Raw genomic sequence first — 12,078 nt, 5'->3', positions numbered from 1 at the left:
CTCCGGATCCCCGCGGCGCACGGATCTCCCCGGCGCCCTCCCTTGGCTCCGAGCCAGGCGGGAAGGGGACGGCCACGCCGCGAGGCTACCTGGGGACACCTGCCGCCGGTGAGGCCCCAATTCGCCCTACAGCGCTCTCCAATGAGCGTCAAGAAGCAGGATGTGGCCAGAACAGGATCAGGATGCAGCTGTTAGCCCGGAGGGAGGAGGCCTCCGGCCGCTGCCACCTCCACTTTTAAGCACGTGATTTAACTCAAAAAGAGGGCATCTCTTGCATCCCGTTCAGCCGCCATTTAGAAATAATGTCCAATCACTAGGCCGAGGCCAGGAGCTCCATTTTTGCATAACTTGGGGCACAATGCCCAGCCCTTCTCACCTTTCCACCTGACCCGAGCGCCTTTGGGGGCGTTCTTAGTATAGTTTCTGACAATGCACTTTCTAAAAAGCTGAATATCTGACAGGTACTTGGGATTTAATAACTCTGTGAACTCTTGTCCTCCAGTGAAAAGCAAAGCACTGGATTAAGATCAACTAATTCCCTGACACAAGACATAACACACAATGAGGGTTTTTAGTAAATGTGAGACAGCCGAAGTAATAAGTTAACGGAGCGGTTGTTACAGTAAAATCAAAAGTTTACAAGAGACCGTGAGAGATGTATTCTTACACTAGACCTCAGTATAGTAACTGCGTGCCTGTAAGGTAAATGCGGGACACAGACCTATTTCCCCCCTCCCTGGGAAACTACCCCCTGCCAAGGTAGTTTACCCAAGGAAAGGCACGTCTCTTTTAAGACAAATAAAAGACAGTAGAAAGCAGGAGCCCTACGTAAATAAATTAACATGTAAATGGAGTTAGAACACTAGTGTTAACTACTCTGGAGCCAGAAGGGTGACAAGTAAGTTAACTTGTCTACTCAGCCAGATCTCCCGAGCTCTCTGAGTTGGGTGAGGGTCTACACATAAGCCTGCGAATGATATTTACACCTCTCCTTTGATCTGTTCACTATGTAACTGTTGTCTGTAGCGCACGGTGGTGTGGATTTCTAGCTAACCGGCTGCCGTCAGCACCTCCCGGAAGTCTAATAAACCGATTTCTCTACCTATTGCATATTGGGTGAGTTTCTTTGGAACAAGCAAACACAACGCGAGTACCCTTTCAGATTTGGGGCTCCCGCGATACAGTGCCCCTCCAAGGCAAATACTTTTTTTGAATTTAATAAGAGTTGTCAACATTTTTTATCGCTTTTTGTATGCCGCACACTATTGTTGGTGATGTGCACAAATTATCCCATTTAATCCTCACTTTAACGCTATAAAGCAGGTATTTTATCCTATTTTGTCCTCACTTTGTAGATGAGCAAGCTGAGGCACAGAAAAGCTGAATAACTTGTCCATTCACAAAACATAAAGTGAATTTTTCTTAAAGTTTCAAGTGTATGGCTTTCGTTACGGGTGAATACATACTTCATTATAGGTGAATACATATTAGTCTAATGCTGTTAAATACTTGGCCGTACTTCTAAAAGGAGCAACAATGCACCTGGTGAACAATAGTGGTGCTTTATGTTTGTTCAGCACACTTTTCCTTTTTTTAAGGCATTTTCATAATAACGCCTGACCCTCCAGGTAGAAACCTGGTGTCCCTTGACACCACTACCACCACCACAATAAATAGGACGCTTTTGGAAATTAGAGTTAATATAAGGAAAGCAGAAGTTTCATACCTTTTCCCTTAGGTATCCAGAGTTTAAAATTATACTGGGAATATTATTTTACTGTTTTATACCTGTATTAACTACTGCTGTTGCTATTTAACAATAAAATGTATGAAATGGAAGGAGTGGAATTATTCATTATATTGCTGTTGTTTTGTTTTTCAAGGTTTTTGTCCCTGCTGACCTGGGATTGAATGAGTCCTGAGAACCTTTCTTCACATGCCAAACATTGCAACAAGCAGCACTTTCACAGGGGCAAACACTAAAACTGGATCTCTTTTCTTAGTTGACTTCAGAGCCCTTTCTATCTCCACCCACTAAGAAGGCATGTGATATCTACTAATCTTCAGCACTATTCTTATGTAGGGTATCTCTATCAGGAACTATGAATTTAAAAACTCAAACTGAGCTGAAAGGGATGAAGAAAGAGGCCGAGAAAACAACAGGTTATAGACATTTCAACATTTCTAAATCAATCAGAACTTCAAAATCATTTCACATTTCCCATCATTACCAAATCGCCTAAACAGAAGAAATTGGCAGACTAAAAACTAATAGGGAAGGCCAGCTCGAGGTCATTGTACTTGTTGGAATGATCTTCCCCCAGAGAGCCACATGACTCTTCTCTCAGCTGAATTAGGTCCTGCTTAATGTCCTCTTCTCCGAGGGAAGGCCAGCTCGAGGTCATTGTACTTGTTGGAATGATCTTCCCCCAGAGAGCCACATGTCTCTTCTCTCAGCTGAATTAGGTCTCTGCTTAATGTCCTCTTCTCCATGGGTCCTTCCCGGACCATCCTATTTGAAATTGCAGCTCACCACCCCCTATTATTTCCCTTATTTCCCTTCCTTGATCTTTTTTTCCAAAATACTCAACCATCTTTCGACATGCTATATAATCTATGATTTATTTTATTGTCTCTCTCTGCCACTAAAATGTAAGCTTCTCAGCACAGGAATTTTTGTGTATTTTGTTCACTGATATATGCTCATCGCCTAGAACAGACCGGGCACATTGTAGATGCTCAATAAATATTCACTGAATTAATTAACTGAATGAATAAAATGAAAACTAGAGAAAAGTGTGACTAATTACCTATTTCCCTAAGAAAAGTGAGTTCCATTATATAAAATCCTAGAAGTGGGGTTGGCAAAGAGCAGCCTTTTTTTCTACTCTACATCATTGCTGTCAGGTGACTGGCAGGCCCCAGGCAAGTTTCCTGAAGATCTGAAGCTGATTAATTGGATGTAAAAGGGAACAGCTGGTCTAACAGATTACAACTATCAAACTGATCATGATTAAGAGTAATAGTTAAAATGAAATTTACTAAGGTTAATTATGCTGCTGATACTAATCAGTATTTTCATTTGGAAGTTTAGTTTTAATATTTAAATAATTATTCTAATAATTTTAGACCTGATACAACTAGAATACAAGGTCCAATACTGCCTTATTATTACAAGGAGCTAAGAAGCATCTATTTCTGTGTACAATATGCTAGAATGCAATTTATGTAAATCTATTGTACAATCTACAGACTGTGACCATTTAAGTAACTTCTAAACTTGTAATAAGGTTTTGCCAATAACCTTCTGACACTAATCATTTAAAACTACCTTAACAAGACTTTCAACATTTTTGATAATTTGATAAATTTTTAGCACATGCAGATACACACATACAGACTGAATAGCTATAATAACAGCTATGATCATTCTTGGGAGATTTCTAAAATCTAGCAGTTAATCTTTCACTCTAATCTTTCAAGGATTACTCATTCCTGGAGTCACAAGGGAAATGTAAAAGGTCATTGCTTTCAGTTTGCTGTCATGGGAACTCAGATTTGCTCTTTAATTTTGCTGTTTGCAATTTATTTAGATGCTTGGAATACAGTAAAATCTATATTAGTAATAACTATATGTGAAAAAGATTCTTATATTTTTCAATCCAAAAAGTGGATTGAAAGTAAAAAGTGGAATGAGATAAAAAGGGATTTTAGTACTTTAAAAAACATCAAGACTTAGACCCTAGGAAATGCATATTAATACACAGTAGACAGTCAATAAATAAGAGCTATTAACGTCAAATGATATTTAAATCATAAAATGTGAGTGCTTAGAGGAACTTTAGAGATCTAATTTGACTACTAATTAATCATTATACTAGACTTTTAAAGTGACAGAATATAACCTTTGCTTTGCAATAATAGAAAGTTTGTGATTGCTCAATGTATGGCAGCTGGGAACTAAACCTCTGCTCTCTCGCCTGTATTCAAGTGATGTGCTTTGAGAGGAAGTGATGTGCCTATCATGCCAGCACTTGGGTAGCCACTGACAAAGGCTAACATCAGTTGGCTAAGCCATCTTGTCCAAATGGTTGTTTAGTGCCTCTTCCGTGGTGAGTGCTTTATGGTGGGCATAAACATGTGATACAAAGATTTTCACACTTTGTCTCTATTCCTGTATGTCCACCCATGTGCCATTACCCCAGACCTCCCTTTCTCCAGTCTTCTAATCATTTTCATTCCAGGCTCATCACCAGACAGCCAAGGTCATTTGCCACTACCAATGAGTCCAAATGTATTCTAACCTCAGAACACTTCTTTAGCACAAACTGGATGGTCAGGTGCACCACCCAAGGCTCTGCCCATTAGGACAGTTTTCTCTCACCACTGTCAGTCAAGACCAAACCTCAATGAGGCTGCAGGGCAACCACCACTCATTTCTACCTCACACCTACATACCACCTGTTCTATCCATAAACCAAGCTCAGGCTTTTTGCTCCTCCTTTGGGTGGTCATATGGGACCCTAAGTGTGAGCTGAAAGAGGGCACAGGTGTAACCATGATGAGTGATACGGGAGTCTAGACTACCTGTTCATGCATTTGTTTGTGCCCTCTGATCCTGCTTATGCTTGGTCCCGGATGTACTGCTCCATCTTATGAAGGATTAAGGCTTGTCCTGACCAACTTTATGACTTGGTGAATCCAAGAGGACCCGAGTCATGACGAGTAGTTCAGGAAGCATGGTTGTTTGGTGCCTCATGGTTAAGAGTTCCACCTCTATCAGTGCTCAGTACACTAGGAGCTGTTTTTCAAATGGTATGTAATTCTTGCTATAGATGGCATGATCTTGCTCCAAAACCCTAGGGGCCTGCCTTGTGATTTTCCTACTGGGGCTTGCTCTACATGACATCTTTTTCCACTGCTGACACATCGAATACCATAGAGTCTGCTGGAGTATATGCCCAAGCAGAAGGGCTACTTGTACCACAGCTTGGACCTGCTGCCAGGACATGCTTCATGGGCATATGATCTCTGCAATTGTGCAAAGCCCCACTCTCAGAAGGTCCCCATGCTTGGTTTAGTGCTCTATGTCACAATCATGAAATTAGTAACAATTTTACCATTGAACTTGTGTTTTGTAAGGGAAGTTAGATGGGATGATGGGGCATGTGCCTGAGCAGTGAAAATAACCCAGGCCTGGAGGCACAGCATTGTCACACGTGCATGCCTCAGGGCCGTCAGGGGCCCCTTAGAGACCCAAGGTGGCCAGGTGGGGACCAGCCCCATTGCCGGCAGTGACAGTGGAGAGAACAGTGGAGAAGCAGCAGCAGCGGCAGTGGTGGCAACAGTGGTAGGAAAAAAGGAGATTGCATAAAACCGCTGTGGAAGTCTAGCTTGCCTGTCTGTTCCCCAGATCCCATCTCTGCAGCATTTGCACAAATCTCAACTCCCAGGCCCGAGAGCTGGGACAGGAACTGCCAGAGTTTAGGCAGTACATGTTGTCAGTACAAAATAAAAGCACACACAGACATTGTAATAAAGCATATCAGGGAGCTATTAGAATTATTCGAAGCATTTAGAGTCTCTAGTTTTGAAAACTTCTGCAACCTGGCAAATATCAATAGGCTTAGAAATATAAATTTAAACATGGTCACATTTGACAGACAGGAACACTATTTTCATATGAAGCTTAAGATGGGCCAATTATTAATGAAAACTATTTTTAAATTAATTTTTTCTTTGTAATTTAAGATACAGTGATAAAATGTATAAACAGGCACTTTAGATAATATAAAAGCTTGAAGCCACTTGGGGCTTCTTGAATAATCGTCACGAGTTACAGGAAATGTCAAATATTACAATGTAACTGTTATATCAGCTACAATTTTACAATTGCAAAACTACAATAACTTATAATTAATATTTAAAATAAAATTCATACTTAAATAAAACTAACTTGTAGGAACAGTAAAATGTTTTTCAAAAAATTGTTCCACAGCAATCATCAGCTCTAAATGTATTAAAATTCCTATTTTGAAATAATTTGTCAGAAATTTAGAGCTGACCAGTTAGCTTAGTTAGAGCATGGCCTTGCAATACCAAGGTCAAGGGTTTGGTTCACCTTACCTGAAAGCTGCCCAAAAAACCAAAAAAAAAGAAAAAAGAAAGAAATTTATTTCATTGTTATACAGCTTATAAAATATGAGGGGTCTTCAAAAAGTGCATGGGAAGATTTGTATTATCTTTTAATTTCATTTATCCACAAACTTTTTGAAGTACCCTCATACTCTTAATAACTACAGTATTAAGTATAATTATAACAACAGTTACATTGTAGGAAAGATACTTCTCAAAATTAAAAAATTATCTGGGCCGGCCCGGTGGTGCACTGCTGTGGTGCGCCGCTTGGGAAGCGCGGCGGCGCTCCCGCCGAGGGTTCAGGATCCCACATACAGACCGGTTCCCGCTCACTGGCTGAGCGAGGCGCGGGAGCGACACCAAGGGTTGCGATCCCGTTGCCGGTCCCGGTCCGGTACGGGGGCGACACTGAGGGTTACGATCCGTTGCCGGACACGGAAAAAGACAAAAAGGAAAAAAAAAAAATTAAAAAATTATCAAAAATCATTCACAACCTTGCACACCGAGGGTTGCGATCCCGTTGCCGGTCCCGGTCCGGTACGGGGGCGACACTGAGGGTTACGATCCGTTGCCGGACACGGAAAAAGACAAAAAGGAAAAAAAAAAAATTAAAAAATTATCAAAAATCATTCACAACCTTGCATTTGCCAAGAGCAACTAACATTGCTTTCAATTATATTGATTGAAAATGAATTTGCTAAAAGTATACGATGATGAATTTGCAGAAAAGCAAGTCAGAAAAATCTTATAATCAATCAAGATACAACATTAACAAAGCCTCATTAATTATTGTATTTTATAAAATTATGACACCAAAAGTGCTTTTGTAGTTTGTAAGGTTATGTTGCTACTCATGTATCACTATAACCCCTATTATGTTTTGTAAGAAATAAAATACTTTTTAAAGGAAACGTTTTATATTTTAGTACCTTCAGTGGCACTTTTTTCTGCTTTTTGAAAAAAGGATCCCACATTTTTGTTTCACATTTACCCCACAGATTATGTAGCCAGCCCTGCCTGTTACAGAGTGCTTTTCCTTTCCAGTCCCCATTCACAGCTGCAGCCTTTCATGCCACTAGGTACATGGGCTGGGGCAGTGTTCCTAGGTGTATAATGTGTTGCATACAGAATCCAAAGAGTTCAACCAGATTCTGTGCTTTTCTGTAGTAAAAAATGAAAGATGCAGCAATTCATTTTCACTTTGGAGACAATGTCCTGATATACCCCAGGACTCCTAACAACCTTTACTAAAGTACCAGATCCCTAAATTTTCATAGGGTCTATCTCCCATCCTCTGGAGCACATGGATCTTATCAAGACTTCCAGCATACTAGTCACCTCTTGCTCATCCTGCCTGATCAGCATGATGTCATCAATGTAATGGATGAATAAGACATTCTACAGGATGCCCAGACAGTCTAGATCCATTTGGACTGTATTATGACACACAGTGAAATATTATGATATATAGGAGAGCTAACATAACCTTGGGCAAAACTGTAAATGTCTTTTGTTGTCTATTCCATATGAACATGGATTGTTTCTGAACCTCTTTCCTGATTGAGATAGAAAAGAATGCATTCAATTAAATCAATGGCTGTGTACAATTTACCTGTGGCCATACTGATCTCCTTTAGCAAAGCTACCACTTCCAGCATGGCCACTGCAATCAAGAGTAACATTTGGTTAAGCTTGTAGTAGGTTACAATCATTCTTCATGATCCTTTCTGTAGGGGGCAGACTGTCTATTTAAATGAAGATATGATAGAGACCACCAAGATTTGTTAATTTTGTTAATCTTTTCAAAGAATCAGCTTTTGGCTCCATTCATTTCCTCTACTGTTTTTTCTATTCCCTATTTTGTTAATTTCTGCTCTAATCTTTAATATTTCCTTCCTCCTGCTTGCTTTAGGTTTAGTTTGCTCTTCTTTTTCCAGTGTCTTAAGATAGAAGTTTAGGTTATTAATATCAAATCATTCTTTTTTTAAAATTTAATTTAATTTAATTTTACTTCTCAAAATACATTGTACTTGATTTTCATGCCCCTTTACCCATTCCTCTCATTCTTCTTTTTTTAATATAGGCATTTACAGCTATAAATTACTCTCTATGCTCTGTGTTAGCTGTATCCCATAGTTTTAGTATGTGGTGTATTCATATTCATCTCAAAGTATTTTCTAATTTCTCCTTTGATTTTTTCTTTAATCCATTGATTATTTAGGAGTGTGTTGTTTGATTTCCAAATATTTGTGAGTTTCCTAAATTTCTCTGTGTTATTGATTCCTAGTCTCATTTTATTGTGATCAAAAAACACAATTATTATTATTATGTCTAGCCTCTTAAATTTACTGAGATTTTTCTTATGAACTGGCATATGATCTATCCTGGAGAATATTCCAAAGGTGTTTGAAAAGTGTATATAATCTACTGTTGTTGGAGGGAGTATTCTATAGATGTGTTAGGTTTACTTGTTTCATAATGTTCATGTCCTATTTTTTTTGTTGATCTACTACCTAGTTATTCTATCCATTATTGAAAGTGGGGTATTGAAACTTCTGGCTAGTACTGTTGAGGTGTCCATTTTTCCCTTTCATTTTTGTCAGTTTTTGCTTCATAAATCTTGGTGCTTTGTTCATAGATACATATATGTTTATAATTCTTATATCTTCTTGATATATTTCCCCTTTTATTATTATAAAATGCCATGCTTTATCTCTAATAACATTTTTTGTTTTAAAGTCTATTTTGTCTGATATTGCCACTCCACCTTTCTTGTTGTTGCTGTTTGCATACTATATCTTTTTCCATCCTTGTACTTTTAATCTATTGTATCTTTGATTCTAAAGTGTGTCTCCCATAGACAGCATATAGTTAAATCTAGTCTTCCATCAATCTCTGACTTTTGATTGGATTATTTAATCTAGTCACATTTAATGTTATTATTATTATTTTTTTGCCTTTTTTTTGTGTGTGTGTGTGTGACCAGTAAGGGGATCGCAACCCTTGGCTTGGTGTTGCCCGCACCGTGCTCAGCCAGTGAGCGCACCGGCCATCCTTACGTAGGATCCGAACCCGCGGTGGGAGCGCCGCCATGCTCCCAGCACCACACTCTCCCGAGTGCACCATGGGGTTGGCCCTAATGTTGTTATTGATGTAGTTGAATTTATGTTTGCCATTTTACTTTTATTTCTATGTCTCATGTCTTTTTTGTTCCTCTACTACTCCTTTACTTTTTTCTTTTACATTAAGTATTTTCTAATGTAGCATTTTAATTTTTTTAGTGATTGCCCTAAAATTGCTTTACAATACTCATTTTATCATAAATGGCTTCAGTGAGATATAGAAACATTACTCCTATATACCTCTATTCCCTTTCCTCTCTTTTGTGGTATTATTGTTATACATATTACATATATACATGTTACAGGACATTGTTATAATTGCTACTTCATATAATTTACTGTATTTCTAAAAAGAGAAGAAAGGAGAGGAAATATATATGAGGTACTCCAAAAAGTTCATGGAAAGATTCACATTACTTTTCAATTCTAAATCCTTGTATTTATAGCTTTTCTTATATTAATCTCCTTATTTATCATTTCTGATTCTTTTCACTTGTTCCTGTGGATTTGATTTACCATCTGCAGTCACTTTCTGAGCCCAGTGCAGCTTTGATCTCACCCATTTCCTTTGTGCTATTATTGACAAATATATTACATTTCTATATGCTGTAGGCCCAACAATGCATTATATACATAATATTTTATAAAATTGCTTCTTAAATAAATTAAAAGAAGCAAGAAATACACATTTAAACTGTCTTTTATCATTACATAATTACCTTTACTAGTGCTCTTTGTTTTTTTCTGTCTGGGGTCACTTTCAGCTTAAAGAACCTTCTTTAGTATTTCTTGTAAAGCAGCTCTGTTAGCAACAAATTCTTTCTGTTTTTGTTTATCTGGAAATGTTCTTAGTTCACCTTCATTTTTAAAAAGATAACTTTATGAGATATAAGATTCTTGGCTGACAATTTTTTTCTTTGAGCACTTCAAATACATTATTCCACTACCTTCTGGCCTCTATTATTTCTAATGAGAAGTAATCTTAATTTTATTGGAGTTCCATCGTAAGTGACAAGTCCTATTTTTCTTACCATTTCAGGATTTTCTCCTTGTCTTTGCCTTTCAGCATTTTTTTACCATGATGTGTCTATGGATCTCTTTGAACATTTATTTCTTTTTTTACCTATTGAACTGGCTAGAACCTACAGTATAATGTAGAATAGCAATGTTGAGGGCAAACATCCTTATTACTAGCCTAGGGATAAGACATTTAGTCTTTCACCATTCGGTATGATGTTATCTGTAACTTTTTCATAAAATGCATTTTATCAGATTGAGGAAGTTCTCTTCTATTCCAAGTTTGTTGAGTTTTTACCCTCAGTAGATGTTGAATTTTGTCAATTTCTTTTTCTTTTATATATTGTGATTATCATATGATTTTTCTCCTTTATTCTAAAGAGGAAATTACTTTAATTATTGAATTTTAAATCAACTTTGCATTCCTCGGGCAAGACCCACTTGATCATAGCATGTTATCCTTTTTATATATATAGATGAATTTGATTTACTAAAAATATTTAAAGGATTTTTGCATGTATGTTTATGACAATTCTCTAGTTTTATTTTCTGGTAATGTCCTCAGCTGTTTTTGGTATTAGGATAATGCTGGCCTCATAAAATGGGTTGAGAAGCATTCCCTCCTCTTCTTTTTAATGAAAGAATTTGCACAAGATTTATGTTGTTTCTTTCTTGTACATTTGATAGAATTCACCAGTATAGCCATCTGGGCCCAGGGTCTTCTTGTGGAAAGATTTTAAATTATTAATCCAATTTCTACAGTTAATACAGCACTTTATCTTTTTCTTGAAACAGTTTTGGAAATTTGTGTCTTTGAAAAAATTTGCCTGTTTCATCTAAGTTGAAAATTTTATTTAAGTAAGTTTGTCCATGTTTACTTATTTATTTAATGTCTATAGAATCTACAGTTGATGTCCACTCTTTCATTCCTGACATTGGTAAATTATGTTTCTCACTTTATCTCATGATCAATTTGCTAAAAACTTGTCAATTAAAAAATTTTTTTCAAAGAAACAGGATTTGTTTTTATTGATTTGTCTTGTTTCTTTGTTTTCATTTCTTACTTTCATTATTTCTTTCCTTCTAACTTCAGGTTCAGTTTGTTCTTCTTTTACTACCTTCTGAAGACAGAAGCTTCGTCATTGATTTCATACCTTTCTTTTCTACTATAAACTTTAAAACCATAAGTTTTCTTCTAAATACAGCTTTGGCTGCACATCAAAAACTTTGACATACTATGTTTTCCATTTTCATTCACTTTAAATTATTTTCTAAACTCTCTTGTGATCTCTTCCATGACCCATAGATTATTTAAGAGTGTTGTTTAATTTCCGAATATTTGGGTACTGTCTAGATATCTTTCTGTTATTGATTCTAATTTGATTCTGTGGTCAGACAATATACTGTACATGATTTCAATCCTTTTAGATTTATTGAGCCTTTCTTTATAGCCCAGCATGGGAAGCTGAAAAGCGTATTCTGCTATTATTGGATTGAATATTATTGGATTGAATCTATAAATGTAAATTAGGTCAAGTTAGTTGACAGTGTTCACGTCTTTCAAATCTTTGCTGATTATGTCTACTTTTTCTTTTTTTTTTTTTTTGTCTTTCTGTCTTTTTTCCGTGTCCGGCAACGGATCGCAACCCTCAGTGTTGCCCCCGCACCGGACCGGGGACCGGCAACGGGACCGCAACCCTTGGTGTTGCTCCCGCGCCTTGCTCAGCCAGTGAGCGGGAACCGGTCTGTATGTGGGATCCGAACCCTCGGGCAGGAGCGCCGCCGCGCTTCCCAAGCGGCG

At 37.6% G+C, this 12,078-nt stretch overlaps 1 protein-coding gene across 1 annotated transcript in view; it reads right to left on the bottom strand.

The window, feature by feature from the left end:
• TBC1D30 (TBC1 domain family, member 30) overlaps positions 1–12,078 on the bottom strand; it is a 102,095-nt gene that overhangs the window by 82,640 nt on the left and 7,377 nt on the right. The window contains exon 2 of the mRNA XM_008572273.1: positions 1,055–1,124. Within this exon, the coding sequence (XP_008570495.1) occupies positions 1,055–1,124 (70 nt within the window). The remainder of the gene's footprint in view (positions 1–1,054; positions 1,125–12,078) is intronic.

This window comes from Galeopterus variegatus, unplaced genomic scaffold (assembly GCF_000696425.1).
Source record: "Galeopterus variegatus unplaced genomic scaffold, G_variegatus-3.0.2 Scaffold771, whole genome shotgun sequence".
Taxonomy (NCBI): domain Eukaryota; kingdom Metazoa; phylum Chordata; class Mammalia; order Dermoptera; family Cynocephalidae; genus Galeopterus; species Galeopterus variegatus.
The sequence above is the reverse complement of the archived record's forward strand: the minus strand, read 5'-3'. Positions and strand labels throughout refer to the sequence as shown.